At 40.1% G+C, this 19,622-nt stretch overlaps 1 protein-coding gene across 7 annotated transcripts in view; it reads right to left on the reverse strand.

The window, feature by feature from the left end:
* The window catches only part of LOC104937050 (diacylglycerol kinase zeta), a 99,281-nt gene that overhangs the window by 36,825 nt on the left and 42,834 nt on the right, over nt 1-19,622 (reverse strand). For 6 of the 7 annotated variants that reach the window (XM_019260335.2, XM_019260334.2, XM_019260333.2 and 3 more), the window contains 7 exons: nt 17,098-17,209; nt 15,374-15,460; nt 15,068-15,180; nt 14,756-14,856; nt 12,397-12,476; nt 12,011-12,055; nt 632-698 (listed from right to left, as the gene is read on the reverse strand). In XM_019260335.2, coding sequence (XP_019115880.1) covers nt 632-698; nt 12,011-12,055; nt 12,397-12,476; nt 14,756-14,856; nt 15,068-15,180; nt 15,374-15,460; nt 17,098-17,209 — 605 coding nt within the window. The remainder of the gene's footprint in view (nt 1-631; nt 699-12,010; nt 12,056-12,396; nt 12,477-14,755; nt 14,857-15,067; nt 15,181-15,373; nt 15,461-17,097; nt 17,210-19,622) is intronic. The other variant, XM_010753189.3, reaches the window with a different exon arrangement.

Raw genomic sequence — 19,622 nt, forward strand, 5'->3', positions numbered from 1 at the left:
AAGTCAAAGGAACAAACAGTAAAAGACAGTCAGCTAACAGATTGAGCTGGCAGTCTGTTACATAAACTGACGGTGTAGGTTGTTAATAGAGACAGTGGTTTTGTCCTTGATTGAAAATCTTCTAATATTACAATAGACAGGCATTCATGACAAAATAAAAGTCTTCTTTTGGAAAGATCAGAGCGGTCAGTAGGTTGTTTGTACATTGCTATCAAATGAATCATTGAAAAAAGACATCATGTAAGGAATTCATGAAACAGAATGTGAGAGCAACTTAATAAGTCAAATGATCTTCACATCACATGCTGAACTTGAAGTTGACGAGTCTAATTTCAAAGCCAATCATGTAAGGGTAATAATGTAAAGGGCCACGTCTAGTCCAGCCAATCTCTTCTGCCATTTCACTGTGAGTACTGGAGATACAGCAGCTCGCTGTCATGTCAAGATGTCACAAGGCTGTACATATCTTACATTTATCAGTTACTTTGGCTTGACTTAAAGTAATGAATAATAATAAAAATCTTTACACAGCAAAATGTGGAAACCTTATTGTGGTTCAGGTGTGAAAAAGAGTTATCCAGGAGGAAAAAGTGATCAAGGAAAGAGGAAATGATTAGCATGATGTACTTACAGTCGAGGAAACACCACTTTGGAGATAACTTCTGCGAGGAAAGAATCTTTGGCTTGGCTGCCTCCTCCTGAACAACAAACACACACAACAGTTAGACTGCAGAGCAGGGGATAACTAACAGTGGAACAGGAGCTCAGCTGACCTGAGGATGAAACTTTTTTGTAAATAACGGTCGTGCATGTACTGTATAAAAGCAGAAAAAAGCTCTAAATCCTGGTTCAGGTAAAACTGTGTTATTAAGTATTATTAAGTAGAACTAAAAGACTCACAGGGAATAATTATTATGAAATGTTCTAGCATGTACAGCAGCCTATATGGTTGGACGGACGTCTTAGTGGGCCAGGAGGAACTGAGGATCATCCTCGTAATGATGATGGCTTAATGTATGTGTACATGTGTGTATATTGAGGCGTTTAGACAGATGCTGACCCGTGTCTCTGTGCTGATCTGAAAAGGGTACAACAGACCCCCATAACCTAAATTTGAAGTTATCCTACATTACCACTCTCTCCCTACTCCACACCTGGGCCATTGTGTCTTCATGTGAAAACACATGCAACTAATCAGGATCCAGCACCAGTTCAATAAATTTAGGTCAATTCTAATTCAATTCAGCTTCAGTAGTCTCTGTAATCTTTGAAAAGAATTCTGTGTGTGTAACTTGAAGATAGTTGTCCACACCTTCATATCCACCCACCTCATTACTGAAACTTTTTGTATTTCTGCATCACTCACACTTCTTTTCATCCAGCTTCCAATTAGCTCGGAATGCTGCAGTGAGACTTTTAACAAGATCAGAAACAGACGATTCCCGCCTCCCAGCTCTGGCTCCGCTAGCTGAAGACTGAAGTTTTAAACCTTGTTCTTTGTTTACACAGCACTAAGTGGTGCTACCCTGCCTCTATTAGTGAACTCCTGCCCTCATACCACACAGTCAGACACCTCAGATCCTCAGACCAAAGATTCTCATCTGTCCACAGATCAAGGACTAAACGTTGTGGTGAGCAGACATCAGACACCCCAAAACTGTGACATTCTCTTCCTCCGTCAATGTGTTCTTCTCACTCTGTTAATGATTTCAACTTAAAACACTCTTCTAAAAAAGTTAAATTGCGAAGACAATGGCACAAGGTACACGTCAGAGAACAAAATAAAAACTAAAGAGTAATGTGAAAGAAGGAGGGATAGACAGATGCAAAGTCTTATTCAACACCATCTACACATGTGGCTTAGCCCCAGGTTAGCAGAACAGTATTCTCTGTTGCTCAGAAGATCTCTTGTTCAAAAGTTGATTTAGCTGCTTGACCTGCTTGTACTGCGGTTATGAATAAACATCCCCTCTACGGTCGCTATTAGAGAGAATAAGTAAGTTCCAGGATTAATGTTCCCACTCAATCCTCTAGATGTTTCTCAATATATCGCTTCATTTTCTGATGTTTTAGCTCCTCCACTCAAACCAAAGCAGACCACGAACAGTATTTCAGTCAACAAGTGAGTGAAACAGCTTCAGTGGACAGAACAGGTGGATGTGTCTTTTTCCAGACAAGCACAACATAAAAACCTAACCACAGTGACTGTACGCAAAATAATGTGAAGCCTTAAAAGGTTGATGAAACAAAGACTAGACTAAAATGTCGCTGATGAAAACAAACCAAACAAATATAATGTCTGTAAGCTAAACTAAGAATAATTCAAATCAAGCACAGCACAAAGTCAATCAGATGCAGTGTCTGAAAGGAAACATGCAGACTGGTCTCATGCTGTGTAGGAGAGAACATACTGCACACTGGTGATTTTTAATTTACAGATTATCAATAGTGGTTTCAGTTGGGTGCAAAACTAAATATTTGTGCAGAGAAGTGGCTGAATGTAAAAAAGTCTCCCTCCAATAGATGTGACAAGTGGAAAAGGAGACAAAGAAAGTGAAGTCATATCATGCAGACTGTGGCTGAAGTAAACACCTCTCACACTCTCCTTCCCTGCGTTTGTCTCTACTTATCTGATCCTGCTGTCGAGTTCAGCAGCAGTCTCAACAAGAGCAAAATGCCTGCAGGCTGTTAAAGCAAACCTACAAACATGGATTCAAAAGTTGGACTCACTCTTCTCTTCTTCACTTTCTCTCTTCTCATGTCTTTTCTTCATTCACTTTGCCGTCTTATACGTAAAGTTGCTGGTTCATTTTGTTTCTGGTTCATTCGTCTGAGCCTGTTTGTTATTTATCAAACAGGTTTCACAGATTATTTTAACTCCTCTAAAGACAAGGTGCAAGGTGAAGACTGTACTTTATTCTGCAGAAAGCGTGAATGCAGCCCAATAATATCTAGTGCAATGAATTCATTTGGTATTCATAGTAATGCTGCACATTTTAAGAGACACATGCCAGGTCTGCAAGCCAGCAGAATTGACATAATTATGGAGTTTTGTGTCTGTGCACTCCAGAGCAAATTACAGATGCAAATTAATGAGTTTTTTTTCCCCCCTTTCTCCTCTGCATCTAAATGTCATTTCATCTGTTTCATTTGTCAGTTGAAGTCTACTTCTGCATTCATATCAAATGTTCTACACATCAACTATGGATTTCATATACTAAACGCAGACATGGTCAAATGTTTGCTCTGCTTCTTTAAGTTAACATCTTTAAAATCCAATTTGTCTCATTTTCACAAACCAACCAATATGGCAGCAGCCACATGGTAAAATAGAGTAGCAACAGTTTTAGCAATTTACCTTATTGATGTAAAATCCATAAAGACTGTGTGCACTCAGATCAGCACTTCAGACTCAGTTACATCCACAAAGGTCCACAGAGGTGTACACGTGCACACGTCTCTGTAGATTTCATCATGGTAGAGGGCTACAGTGCCTTTTGACATGCTCCTCAATTGTAATCAAGCACAATCTAATGCTCAGGTGCTGAACTGTGGTGTCAGTAAATATCAATACTTATTGCCTATTGTTACCTTGCACACAAAAGTTCAGTAGATTACCGCCGTCATTAGAAGAAATGAGCTAATCCTCCTACCAAACTCAAACTGTACTAGTGTGCATCGTCAGTCATCAGAGAGCAGGAGATCAAATGGTAAAACAAGTATTACATCATTTGGTTGCTATGCAACACAACATCTGGCAACAACTCGTGAGATTATATTCTTGCTGTTAGTGATGTAGCCTATATAAAAACAAGATTGTGTTGTTAAAAATAACACGTAGAATGAATGCTGCTCCGCTTGCTCCTAAAGAAGATGAAGAGCTGATTGTGACATGAAGGATAAGACGACATGACATGAGAACAGAGTTTCAGCGCGTCCACACTGTTTGCCTAAATACAGAAAGCCGCTTTCACATCCGCTGCATTTAAATACACGTCAAAGGTCCAGTATGTCATTTAAATGGTGGACGGCTCTTCCACTCACATGTAATGGGAGAAGGGCTGTATGACTTTATGGTATTTTTATTATTTAAATGTTCAATCATTATATTAAATCAGTGCTAAAATGACAGTGTGTTTAATTGTTACTCTGAGTCTGCATTTGAAGCTTTGCTGTGGTGATTTCGTGGTGTGTCCTAAACTTGCTAAATAATATTTTGGGGGTTCAATTTACACAATATGGCAAAAAATGTACTGTAATATGCATAACTATGTTTTTATTAGTGTATAATGACCTGAAGAGCACGAACATGAAGTTCACCATGTTGAACTGCAATCTTCCTACAGGAGCCCAGAATGGACAAACAAAGCCTCCATAGATTTTCCTTTACACCGGAAAAGGAGAGGGTGGAGAATCTACAACTGCACTGCTAGACACCACAGAATTCTACATACTGGACCTACAAGCAGTAGTCTAGTTGTAAAAAGAAACCGGGTGGATGGTGAACATTTTTCATTTATGTGACATACTTTCCAGCAGGGGGGTCGTGGGGTCCTCCCCCAGAAAATTTTGTATTTCTTAGATGCAATTTCCTGCATTCTAGTCAATTTTAGGGTGACTTGCTAGACATGGCAAATCCTAAATCCCATCTGATTCATAGCTTGCATTCTCAGTTGCATGGCCTGCACAAGACAATACTATTTATCGGAAAGAAACAATAACCACTTAACTATGGACATCATGTCATTCACATCTTTTTTAAACATATTTGTAAAAACATTTTAAATATCTTTATTTGTGAATGTGCTCAAATATTTTTTTAAACACAACTTTGTGTATGTTTTTAACATCTTTGTGTGTTTTTAAACATATTTAAATACATTTAAACACATTTTTGTTAAAAAACATCTTCACTTAAAAAAACACAATTTAAGGAGGAGGAAAGAAGACTTCGAGTTTTAAGACGACGCGATGTTTGAAACAAGCGGTATTAAAGAATATGAAGCAGCAGGTAGCAGCTAGCGGTGCTGCTAAGGCTAAAACAACACAGAGTGTGGATGATTGACACCTGTCACCTGTCGACCAATCAGAGTCAGGAGAATCTATTAGTACCGCCCACATTCACCTTTGACCCACCAATGACGATCCAGAATGAAGTAAACCCAAAGGTAGTATATCGCAGCAAGAGGTCTCACTTCACTGTCAAAGCCTCTTTGTCTTTATGTAACAACCAGGAGCTTCGTGACTGATTCAAACTAAAGCAGAGACATAGCAGGAGACATTAGCAGCGTTTCTTCGCGCTGGAATAAAACTTTTGACACGAAACAGCAAAGATCAGACATACTGTGTCATTTTGTGGATTTTTTTGCTACTCTTTGGGGGCTAGCTCGCCGAGTTTTCATCGCACAGTGATGAGACACATATCTTTGTAAGATATATTTTTATTTTTTCCCCCGCCGCGCCTCCCCTGAAGTCCTCTGGCGCCCCCCAAGGGAGGCGCGCCTCACACTTTGAAAACCGCTGACATAGGTAATAGACTGATTATCATAAAGTCCCCCTAAATGTCGAATGGTAATTCTATTTCCAGTGTTAAATATAAGTAATTTTCACATGCATTGATAAAATGCCATAAGGGATGGAAGAAGGGATGACCATTTTAGAAGAGGGATGATTTTGACCATTTTTCCCCCAGGGCGGATGCCATTCCCCCCCATCCCCCCTCAACTCGAGTACTGCCTAGAACAAGTAATGTTTTTACCCCTGGATTTAAGCGCATTGTGTAAACCAGCTAAGAAATGAAGAAAAACTGTTTACAAAGTTCTGCTGGATTAAGCCTAGTTATGTGGCCATGTACATCCTTCACACAGGCTGTTAACATAGAGTATGGGCATGCCACTCTCACTCTCAGGTTAGAATTCAAAATTAGAAGTAAACACCAGGTAAACAGCAGTGTGTCAACGCCGTCTCTGGTTGAAATTTGCAAAAAACACTCAAACACAATTAAATTCATCTGCTCATCAACAGCAATACAGCACTGTCACAATGATACTAACCCACACACACACACACACACACACACACATACCGACGTCACAGCCATCTGGAGTTAAGTTTAAATCATATGCAGTTAAGTTACTTAAGGTTAGTTTGGTTGGACACAGAAGTGGAAAAGACCACACGGCTCTATGCTTTGTGAACACAATTCAGGGTGCATAGGCCACTGTGCTGTGGGAGCACAGACCTCATTCCCTCAGCCACACATATCAAGGTGACAGAGCATGACAATACAGTGCAGTTCAGCATCCCTGCACAAAATCCTCCTGGTCACAGAGAGGAAAGGAAGAAGAGGAACAGGCAGGGTAAAAAGACAGTCGTTGAGATGAACTCACTCAAACACTGAGCAGCAATCTGGTTTGCTCTCCTCTCCTAAATGTTTGTTAAATGTTAAATGTGTTAGAACATTTCAAAGGATTCCAACAAGTGCATCTTTGATTTACACTGAGCAGTTATAGCACGATGCTGCTGAAAAAGTACAGTACTGCACAAATCTGATCAGACTGATAAGTCCTTATTCTAACTGGTCTGCCTGGATGCGTGATTCCATCTGATCTTTCTCTGCTATTGTGGAAATTCTCCTTGAACAAAAGTGTTTTCACTCGTTTCTTTCAGTTCCCCTGGAGACAGAAGTGTGGGTGTGGAAATGTATTGGATGACCTTGGGGTGGCTTTGTTGACATCAACACCATAGACTGTACATGGTGGAGTTTAGAAGCTAAGACACACTCAGCATGGTTGAATGTGTTCTCTCTGATGGGCAGTCTCGTTGCTCTGGGTAACACCTCGCTACCTTTCTGAATGACAATGACAATTAACTTCAAATTAAAGTCAAACCAGAGTCATCGCACAACAGAGTGACACAAACACCAGTTAGTGTCAAATTACACTACATTTATATTGGAAAAATGTACATGTATGTGCTGTGACCCAAACAATTAAAGTCTTCTACTCACACAAGTGGAACAGAAATTCTACAGAAAAGTTTCACCCGGAAAGTTTTGGCAGTGCATCATCAACAAAAAAAGCAGGTGCCCACATAGACAGTGTGCCCAAGGATAACCACCTTGCACTTGTTGCTGCACTTGTATGATTAAAATCGGGCATTTGTGCCATGAATGCATGTCTGATTCTAACTTCTCCTATGCATTACATGAAACCTGAAATAAAGTGATAATAAGATTCTTTTGTGCAGTTGACATTGACATTCTGTACATCTTTTTACTTCGTATGATACATTATGAATCAAGAGGAGGAAGAAAATAGTTAAAAGTGACTTCATTTTATAGTTGAGATTTAATTTCCAAAGTATGCTCTCTGAGTTTCATTTGGAACATTTGAAATGAGATTTTCAGTCTGATCCTGTCTTCTGCTGACTGTGACAGAACTAAACTGAAGAGCATATTTATTAAACAAAAGGGTTAACTTGAATACAATATTAAAAATACCTTTCAAAAATTAGAACTCTAGTGACTAGACTATTGTCAGTTCTAAAGAACTGTCTTCCTCCCTCGATTGTTTTTGTTCTCAAGCCTCTCCTGAGGAGATCGGAACCTCAAAGAGACTACCTAATTAACCCTGTACTTACATAAAAGAAGGATGAAAAATGAAAGCCTAACTTTTAGACGCTGAGCCGCCAACAGCCTCTGAGCAGAATAAATCACCATAGCACTACGGGACAAACACAGCACACACACAACTACAACAGGTCACAATATCATAGGCTCACCAATAAACTTCACTACACACACAAAACATAAAATGTGACACACAATGTAAATATACACACACACAAACATACAGAGGCAATATTACATGCTCATCATGCTGGAAGACTGAGACACACAAGGGAAACTCCTCTCTGTGGAACTGAACTGTGTATGTGTGTGTGTTTGTCTCTTAACAGTATCAGGAATCAAAAACTGCTCCTGCACTTGCCTTGTATTATCTAACATCACAGTGATCTACATAAATGACATGCATGCAGTTGCTGATCATGAACTTGATTCTGGTCTATCGCAAGTGCTTAAATCTGAGAGCCACTTCTGGAGCAACATCAAAACAGCATCGACTGGAGAAGGGGATTATCACAGAACACACAATTTGATGATCTGGTTCAGCTCACCTTAAGTGAGCAGAAGGACCAAGAGGAGTGTTCAGGAGCCCCCCAGCAGAACCATCACGGATGACTTAAGAATGCAGATAGGTCCGCCATGGTATTTTCTAGACATGTTACATAAGGATTCCTTCCTTTTTCAGTCTCTGACTGCACCCCCAGTCACAACTGACAAAGGTGGATAGATCAGGGCGGGCAAGAAAAAGGAAGTCTGGCCAGTCAGCCAGACGCTGCCCTGCCTGGGTGTGAGTATATTACTCTTTTTTTTTCCCCCAAGATATTTTTTTTTCTTTTTGGGCTTTATTTGACAGAGACAGCTTGAAGAGTGACAGGAAATGTGGGGGGAGAGAGATGGGGAATGGCATGCGGAAAAAAGAGCCACAGGTCGGATTCAAACTCTGGGCCACCGCGGCAAGGACTGAGCCTTCATACATGGGGCGGATGCTTTACCAACTGAGCTAAATACCACCCCAAGTTTATTACATTTTCCCTGATAATGCTACATTGTGTCGGAAATTAGCAGCCAGTGTGCAGCAGAGCCCTGCGGAGTGTTTATAGCTAACATAGCTAAAAGCTATTTGAGCTTCACACTGGGTGTATTCCACTTGGTGCGCCATTTAACACTTAACAGGCAAAAGCAAGGATTGTGAAAATGGTTTCAATGGAGTATAATCTGTCAGCCAGCAGCAACCAGGTAATATTTGTTTATAGCCGACAAAACAAACAACAATGTATCTGAAAATAAAAATAATAAAAAAACTACACAGAATCTCTGTCAGTACAAAAGGCCAGCACCTCGGCTCACTAGTCATATCGAGGTAGATCTGGAAGCATCTCACTGCTCCAACAGTCCACATATTTAAAGTCCACCATTATGTCCTAAAAAGACCAGAACCAGAGCCCTCTGCACAAATAACTACATACAGGCCAAACAGATCAACAGATGACACCTTACTATCACTAGGACTTTCTCTCCAGCCCATCCAACTTCTTCTGTGTCTGAAGAACCTGAGGGAGGGGCAGATATAATCTGCAATAACGTACCATCTGCACAGGAATTATCAAAAGCAAACAAGTCCCTCTAGAATTAACTTTTGCTGGGGAAGACTGGATGGAAAAGCCTCTGAGAAGAAGAGGGCCAAGTACACAAACCTGATAGTGGTAGTGTAGCAGCAAACGATGACAGTCCTTACATTGAAGTTCATTGCAGAGATTTTCCTGCCCAGTCCCTCTGCAGGGTCTTAAAGCTTCTCTGCATCATATAGTTATATATGCAGAGAGCAATTACAAACATCACTTGACAGTGCAGAAAAGGCATCTGGATGTGGATCAAAAGGGGTGATCCATGAACCACCCATGCTAATGAATTCAAGCTGGGGCTTGATCTCCTTAAACACAGACACAGTTGCCAAGGGCAGGGACAATGAAACTATTCAGTTCAGTTTTGTTCATATAGTGCCAAATTGAAAAAGAAGACTCTCAGCACACACATTTAAGCTCACATACTGACACAAACACTACGTTGATTTCTGATGAAAAGTATTTATTGTTTTCTGTATTTATCATAAAAGTCCTAAAATTCCCTGCAGATTATTCACACACACAACTAAAGAAATGTATTTCTTCACAGTGTGTAATACAAGCTGTCACTCTACATTTTTGTATGTGTGCAGACCACACGTGTCATCTCAGCTAGGCTAGATTCCATGGATGAATAAGCACAGGTCTTAAAGGTTTTAATAAGGCTGTCCCTCATCTCCTGTACCTCTCCAGTGATGGCTGTTTCAGTTGTTAGCTGCTTTTAGTTTTTAGTCCTCTGAAATTAATGACTGAACACATATCTGTTATATGGAAACATTTCTGTTTTATGCATTCATTTGTGTTATATGGATTCATTTCTGTTATATTGAATCATTTCTGTTATATGGATTCATTTCTGTTATATGGAGTACAGAAAGTAGAAAAGAGAAAGTTTTGGAGTTTGGCTGAATATAGCCTGTTCAGACATCTAATCTGCATCATTTATCTATTAAAGTAATGGCATTTTGGCCTATCAAGCATAGATCTCCATTAGGGAAATGCTCCATAATGACTAGAAGGACTAGAATGGATAGAGCTGCAATGCTCATGTGATATTTAGCATCTGACATACAAGACAAAGGTCCAAAGTATTTTTTTCCTGCTTGCCATAGTGGCAGCAGAGCGGGGGAGCAGTGAACTTAGAAAATGAATGATATCATGAAACATTACATTTGTAACTTTAGCAACTTTAGGCTAATTTATGTTTAAACTCAAAACTTACACATGGAGTATTTTTTGACTCAGTATCATTTTATCATTATCATTATCATTCATGTTGTCGTTATCGTCATTGTCGTCGCCGTTGTTGTTGTTGTTATTATATAGTTATCTGGGCTCTGTAAGTCCTCCAATAATTGTCTGCATCAGTTTCAGTATTGGAAAGTTTTTTAGATCATGTTGTGTTGTGGTTGCTCACGTTCATTAGCAATGAGCAGTCAGATGATTAGACAGGTTGGAAAAAACTGTTTATCTAGATTATGTAAACTGTAATGGATGTTTACAGACAGCAGGAGAGTTTTACTGTTCACCTTTGTGTTACTGTCTGATCACCTCACTGCTTGTGCTGATGTGATGTGATGTGATATGAGGCTCTGAGCTACTAACTTGTTCATACGATGTTATTCTCACTAGGAACGGCGGTTAAAACCACAGAACGTTGTACAGTTATTCTCTACGTGGTAGCACACTATTATAAACACACAAATGAGCAAATGAGTAATGATGAGAGGTTTTTAAAAGTAATCCACCGATAATCACTTATTTTCTGTTCTCACTTCACAGTTCCATCTGGTGCTGTGTTAATGAGGACTAGAAAGTTACAATGTTACATTCAGAGTGAATTTTGGAATGACTCAGAGGATGTGTTTTCCTGATCCTGTTTAAACACAGTTTTATTTGTGTATCTCTGTGTGTGTGTTTGTGTATTGTGTTGTGTAATACATCACTGGCCACATTCTGTACTTTGTAACCCCTAGAGTACGGGATTTGTTCTGTTTATGTGTGTGGGTGTTCGTTTGTTTAGAAATGTGTGTGTGTGCACATGTGTGTGTGCTGGAGGATTTTATTTTGGAGAAACATTTAGAGGCCTCTTTAACTAGACTTCAGCTGTCAGTCACTCACACTGGCTGTCAGTGCTGGTGTCAGATGTGACCTTTCTACTTAAAGCCACCTCTGGATTCAGACAGGAAGCTTCACTCATGAGTTTGATGGGTTGATTTAAACACGAAGAAAATGATTCAACTAATTAGTGAAGCAGTCTGCTACATACTGTAGCACTTGAATCTTTCTCTTGCTTGTTCATGTATTGCCTGTGGTCAATCAACCTGCTTAAGAGCTGTCAGGTGTAGTGTCCTTGCATGAGGCAGTGAGACAGCACCAGACAGAGCAAAGTTAGCTGTACTGTGAGTCTTCTCTGCTCAGGTTAAGTGCTTCTATCAAACATGACAGATGTGTCACAGAGTTCAGGGACACAGTAGATTTAATACAACACCAAGCCAGCACAATACAATCCTAATCTAATGTCACAGCTATAATCATAACAACCAAAGCAGCCACAATCACAGAAACATCAGGATAAATATATATGTATATGACTGCACCTCTTCAAATGTTATCCTTCTGGAGCAGCGTGACTTTGGTGGCAGCTCTTTCCTGCATGTGATCATGACTTTTTGTATGATTGTTCATGCAACAAGTGTTTCCCATGTGCCTCTGAGCCAAACAAAAACCACACTACACACTCCAGAATCCAACTACCAACCTGCTGTCCCAAGCATCTGAAGGAAGGATGAACAGAGCAGAAGTCCTAGAAAGGAAGATGCAGCATAGGAGAGTAGAAAGGAGAGGGGTCTATTGACAACTCAAACAGTGAAAGCAACACACTGAAATGGGCATGGACTTGTGAATCAATACATCCACATTCTGACTGAAACACTAAACAAAATATCTTTCTGAATGTTATGTTTCTGTTATTGTGTAATGTAAAACTGTAAAAGTCCAATTCAGTCCCACGTCTTTAAAACATGCTTCACTTTACTGCTTCCCCGCTTCTTCATCCTGCTTTGTGCCTGTTCTTTGTCCCAAACAGTGACACATACCATGCCCCTTTTATCTTCACTCCCACCTCCCCTCCGTCCTCCTTCTTACCTCCTGCAAACGCTGGATGTGTTCTCTGCAGGTTTCTAAGTCGCTGTCGCCAGGAACCACGATCAGTCCCAGAGGGATGGCTGGAGATACAGAGGAACAACACAATTATCCAACAGCACTTTGATATCTACTTATACAGTGGTGCTCAACTCCACCCCTCCGTAGCCTCTGAGTACTGCTGGTTTTAATTCCAGTCATCCAGCAGGCATGTATGCAGAACTGCGACTCAAGAATGTAATTAAATATATCGTAGTATGGACAACCAGCAGCACTGTGGGGTTGAGGACCAAACAGCCAACAGATATTTAGTTTATATGCTGTAAATTATAACTGAGAACATTATCTTTGTTGCTTATTGAAACCTTTAACTACAGGGATACTAGAGATACCAACTGGAGACTGCAACTGTGATAGCTAATAATGGACAAGAAGCAAGCTGAAGAAAGACACTGTAATCTGCTGCTTGGTGAATGCATAACTGTTGGCCAGTATCAAATAGAAAATGAAGGTGTGTAACACAGAATATGATTAAAGCACGATCCAGCCTGATCAGGGCTGAAACATTCATCTAGTGTTGAGGTGATGCATCCCAGTATCCAAGAATTACATCAATACTGAAATCCATATCTAATGCCAAGTTGATGATGGAATTGCTGTCTTTTATTTTATCAAACGAGCTTGACCAAGCTGGATTGTCATCAGTAAGCCGGCGTACACGGTTAAAACAAAGACTGCTCCCTGAGGCAGCGCCGGCCTGCCGCCCGCTGCACCAACACACCACTGCTTGGCTGAACATCACACGGCTCACTGTACTGAAAGAACTGTGAAACTAAGCGAGAAGCTCCTGAACCCACACACACACACACCTCCCATTGATACTAAATACCTCAATGAGGAAGACTGCGATGTGAGCGAGCAGTAGTAACTTCACTGACAGAAACCCGGTCAGAACATGACAGAAAAGTGTATCATGGTCACTGTTTTTTTATTCAGTAGTGTCTGGCATCCAAATATTCCTCAGAGCCATGTAACATTATTAATCCACACATCTATCTTCTATCTTGTACTTCTATAGTATACCTCACTATATAACATTAATACAGACTTTGTTATTGGACAAATTGGACATTTGCTCTCATTATTTTTGTATCTCTGAATGAGTCTGATTGAAAATGAAGCAGCAATTTTGTAAAACATAAATCTCTTAAGTCTCTGGCAAAACAACACATTTTTCACCTGTTATATGAACATTAAACCGTGTTCTGTTTATCTGAAGCTTCATGCTCTTTTAGACGGAGTGCGTACAGAAATTGTGCTGCATCTGTTAAACAGCATAATCTCTGTATCCTCTCCATGTTCACGCTGGAATTCAGAGCCACAGAGAGAAACATGCCATTGAGATGATATAACCACTGTGCCTCGGGGTATGAATCATATTTTTATCATCTCTCCAACTGTGACACAGCCACAAGTTGAGAGCATTGATTGATTTGCATAATGAGCGAACAACTCAAACTTTCAGATAGTAAGAACAAAGGATGAGGTATGAAAAATGATTAAAACTGAAACGAATAGAAAAAAGTGATTATGAATTATTAATATGACTTAGTATGAAGTATGCATACATATACATATTCCCATAAGTCCCTGTACAGTACATATAAATCGCAGAAACAAAAAGAACCATGTCTACATTTTACACCCATAGAAATTAATAACATACAGTATTATAAAACATGTTTATAGTAAAAGATAACAGCGCCCCCCAGTGACAAAACTCTGATATACGTGAACTTGTTCCTAATGAGAGAGGAGGCGCCTGTCCTCTGTAATCCTGAAATATCAGTGATGCAAACAGTGTGTGTGCGCACAAGTGTGTGTGCGCGTGTTTGCGCAGTATGTACATCAAATACGTCTTTCATGTGAACACAGACGCACGGCTACACCACAGCACGGAGGAGTGCAGAGCAGCTGTGATGCGGGATGAAGAGAGAGAGAGCTAAAAATGATCTTGTTGACCTTCACATCACTGCTCCACCTTCTAATGATCAAGCAGCTTTATGCCCACTTCAGCCTGAAGATGCTGCTATCATTCATGCATCGACCTGCTGCTTCTTGGCAGACATCTTGTCCACACACTGACAAGCACGAAGCAGCTGGTTTGGAAAGGTGGTGTGATGTAACCAAATAATCAGAAAATTATATTAGATTTACTATATTGTTTTGTTCAATCTGCAAATGCACATGAAGTCATGGTGGTGATTATAACAATAGCAATGTTAAAATTGTATTCCTAATTAACATTGTTGGCACCACTATACATGGATGGGTGTGTGTGTGTGTGTGTGTGTTTCCTTACATGCTTGCCGTAGTTTGTCCTTGTCATAGTGCAGAGCCTCATAGTCAGTCATACCGATCCTGCTGACCCTGATCCTAAGCCTTTCTGGGACTGGCTGCTGACTGAGACACAAACAAACAAATGAAATATTGTTCTAAGTTGTACATGACTGTATCTAGGTGACGCTCATCTGTGGAAGAGTGATGGTTACACATTATAATGCTATTTACCATGGCCACAGGTTCGGAAAGAGATACTCACTTTAGCTGGATAAGGCTGTCGAAGCCTGTGTGTGTGTGTGTGTGTGTGTGTGTGTGTGTGTGTGAGTCTTACTCATTAAGGTGTGGTAGTGAGGTCCGTCGTTTGGTTTTCTGAACCATGTTGGCCTGGTTTCTGAGGCTGATGTGGATGACGGAGGGTGCAAGTCTGCATGGTTCACCATCCACCTAACAATAATATACATCAACCAGTCAAGCACACAGAATTTAATACCCTGCATTTGGTCATCCTCAGTAACAGAATGTCTGCTCAGTGTGTATAATCTGTGTAATTGCATAGACACAGCTGGAAGAGCATGAAGGTTACAACATAGCTACAAACATGAAGCAGTACAGTAGCAGGTGTATGTACAGTATGTACCTGGACTGGCAGAGGTTTGGTAGTGGTGAGGGTGACTTCTCTGCACTGATTCAACCTCTCACCATGACCTCCAACCTGGAGAGTAGCCTACAAACACACACATAGACACACTGTGTCAATCAATCATAAATCATTTAACAATTAGTTATCACTTAAGTTGTGACTTTGATTTTATGAGCATTAAATACACCAACTGATGGTTGGTTATTTTTTAACCTATGACTTTAAACTCACGTTGGTAGTTGGGTCAAATAAAACTGTCTGTACTGTCTATGATGATGACATTTAAAAGCTTAGCATCTGTTTTTAAGATAAATGGTTTGGGATCTTTGAAAAACCTAAAAGGTCACTGAAAAACACTTTCTGCTGTCCTGTCGAGCACTTCTTTCATAAAACACTTCTTTAAAGTCTGTGTAAAGTCAAAATAAATTTGTGTTCTGAGTATGTCAGACTAAAGAACAAAGTGTTATTAACCACCCAGCCAAATTTGAAAGATCAAAAATAACGGTAAGTTTATGAAATTAGGTGTCAAAATTAGGTAAAAATGAGCAGTATTCGTTGCATCCAGGATAGTATATAGTGTGTTATTTCAGGCACACTCAATAATAATAAGCGTGGTAAATAGTATATAATGTGCACTTTCAGGCACACTCAAAAATTGCATTTCCTGCGGAAATATGGTATGGATGCCCTCTGCTGAAATGCCCGATGCATCTGGGCAAATTTGTATGAAAAGATAGAATTGTAGGATATTTTGAAATATTGTATGAATTTGTACAATATTGTAACAATGTGTGTGATTAACTGGAAAAAGTTGAATAATCTTTCAATATTTGCAACATTTATACTATTCATTCTGTTTATACTGCTATATTTGCCATATATAGACTTTATTTATAATTTTAACTTTTTATATAATTTATATTACATGTCATGTATATTGTTTTTTGCACCAGGGATAGAATGGAAATGCTACTTCAATTCTCTGTATGTACCGTACACATAGCAGCATTGACAATAAAGTCAACTTGACTTAACGTGAGAATTGTAGAATACTGTGAAATATTGTATGAATTTGTAGGATATTAAAGCAAAATGTGAGATTAGCTGAAATGTATGGAAATTTGTATGAAAAGATAGAAATGTAGGATATTTTGAAATATTGTATGAATTTGAGCTTAGTGCTCCTTGTGGCCCTTGAGTGCAGGCATGAGGTTGCAAAGCAATGGTGCCATCTTCTGGACCCTAATTAGAGAAGCGCATTTTCCAATGCATTAAATTATTGTAGAAAATGTTGAATAATTTGTGCTCCCTCTGGGCATCCACACTAATAGGCCAGAGGAATAGTATAAGTATGCTATTTCAGGCACACTCAATAACATGTCTTATTGCCTGTTTTGCAAAACATCAGAAAAGTATACGAGAATAGAAAATATGAAAAAAGTCAAAAAACTTTTCATTCTAGTCAACCAAGAGGACATGGGAATCTGAAATGTGTGAGTAGTTGTTGAAATGATTCTTAGCTCTGTGATTCAGTGTAACAGGAGAGGCACCAACACTTGCTGTGGTAATTAGTGTAATTATAAACAGTAATTATGCCAATCACAACTGACTCTCTTAGTAAGATTATATTTATATTTATATTAAGTGAGACAGACTCTTAGCAGGCTTCTGGATGTTCTTCCCTAGTAACCATGGCTACCAGGACACAGTGAGTTCCATACCAGTGACGTCATAGTGAATCCAATGACCTCTATGTATCCATCATCATGGCGTTGAGGTTCAAAGTCATGATGTTCACTGGGGTTTCCCCAAGGTGTAGTGCCCGCACAGTACCTAAATAACACAACACACACAGCACATCATCATAACCATCAGTTCACGTCAAGAAACTGAACACATCACGTTTCTACAGAAAGAGTTCTGCTGTTTGAGCAGCTGTCAATAAATCCAAGAGTCAGCCGATCGTCTTCATAAAGAGACATGAAAAAATCAGAGGGTGGTGCATCGGCATAAGTGGAACCAGCAGAGTAACTGCGAGTGTGTCAGGTTATAATGTAGACGAAGAGCATGAATATGATCACATCACCAGCCACAGAGTGAGTGAAACTTCAGTGCTCTGGCTGAGCCAGCATGATGCTTCATTTTCTGAAACACACATTATCTACGGCAGCAGAACACTCATCATCATCATCTGATTTGATTAAAACTCCTTGTGACTGATTTCAGGATGGAGTCTCTCCATCTACAGACCTGTACCCTCTCTACAATTAACTCTTCACTGACCACAGAGACACACAGCTACAGCAGTGATGATGAGGCTCCCTCACCAATGGGATTGTGTTTATTGCACATTTTCAATCATTTACCAACAACAATAAACAAGAAGAAAAAACACTAATTGGTGGCTTATTTCTTCTGTGTCATAAACAGCTTGTATAATATTAGAGTGCTCCCAGCAGTAAAAGAAAGCACATTCAACACAAGCGAATTAACACATATAATTAACACCAACCAATATAAAAGACACCAAGAGCAGAAAGGAAACATTAGTCTAAATTATGACTGCACCACATTCACATTCACACAAATAAAGGCTCCACACTGCCTGTTCCTCCTTCATGTTAGAGTCCGTAATGTGTTCATATACTATACAATTCAAATAACTGCTGTCGCATTACTGGATATTATACACAGCGGATACACTAGAAGCAACCACTGGCAAGTAAATACTGGATTATTATTATTATTATACTAGACATAACTTAACATGTGAACACAAACACCACACCACAAGGTGCAGTACAAGTACAATGCAGTATTTTAGTATAGTATAGTATAGTATAGTATACTATAGTATAGTATAGTAGTATAGTTTTTGCAGACACTATAAAAGGTAGTATTAGTAACAGTAGTAGTATCAGTATGCTTGTCCTGGGTGACATGAACATCCACTTAGACAGTCCAGTCTCTGACAACTATGTCATTAATTTATTCCTTTGACCTCCAGCTGGTCCACAGTCCTCCTACTCATGCCACTGAGTCACTCTGTACTCTGAACTCATGCCTGAACAAGCTGTGTCCTTTATCTACGAGGCCTGCTCGACCCAACCAATCTCAGCCATGGTTGGATGATATCCTCTGATCACTACGCACCAAACTCAGAGCTGCTGAAAGAAAATGGCTCAAATCCTAACTAGCTGATGACCTCAAAGGCTACCAGACACTTTTATCCTCCTTTTCAACCAGCGTCACTGCTGCAAAGACTGCTTTTTACAACAACAAAGTCCAGTGTCACTGACACCCGGAAACTTTTATCCACCTTCAAATCACTACTCAACCCTCCGCCTCCTACTCCTCCTACCAGCCTTACCACTGATACCTTTGCATCATTCTTTACAGGCAAAGTGGAAGCAATCAGCAGCCAATTCTCTGACCAGCTCATCCTCAACCCGACTCCTAACACTGTGACATGTAGCAGTCCTACTACATCTCTCTCTCCAGCCTAGCTGGGCGGCACCGAATCAGCTACTGCACTTTCGCAACCTAGCACAGTTGCTTGCACTTCCTTTTGTGGCTTTACACCCCTCTCTGAGAGTGAGGTATCCAAACTGTTGACATGTAGTCGTCCTACTACATGCTCGTTGGGCCCTATACCAACAAACCTTCTTCAATCCATTAGTCCAACCATCATGCCAGCTATCACGTATGTGATAAATGCGTCACTGACCTGCGGCACTTTTCCCATTGCATTCAAAGCAGCTTGAGTAACGCCTCTACTCAAGAAACTCTCTCTCAACCCTGCTCAGGTCGAGAACTATCGACCTGTCTCAATTCTTCCTTTTTTATCCAAACTATTAAACGGGCGGCCGCTAAGCAACTCTCAGAATTTCTCCTACAGAACAATCTTCTTGATCCGAATCAATGTGGTTTCAAGAGCGGTCACACGACTGAAACTGCTCTGTTGTCTGTGAAAGAAGCCTTAAAAGAAGCAAGAGCAGCAGCACAGTCCTCTGTCCTCATTCTGTTGACTTATCAGCTGCCTTTGACACAGTTAACCATCGCATCCTCCTCTCTATTCTCTCTAACATGGGCATCTCTGGCATGGCTCTTTTCTGGTTTGACTCTTACCTGACAGGGCGCTCATTCAGTGTATCCTGGCTTGGACAGTTCACTTCGCATCACCTCACCACAGGGGTGCCCCAGGGCTCAGTGCTGGGGCCCCTTCTATTTGCTATCTACACCACCT

The sequence above is a fragment of the Larimichthys crocea genome, chromosome XIII (genome assembly GCF_000972845.2).
Source record: "Larimichthys crocea isolate SSNF chromosome XIII, L_crocea_2.0, whole genome shotgun sequence".
NCBI lineage: Eukaryota > Metazoa > Chordata > Actinopteri > Sciaenidae > Larimichthys > Larimichthys crocea.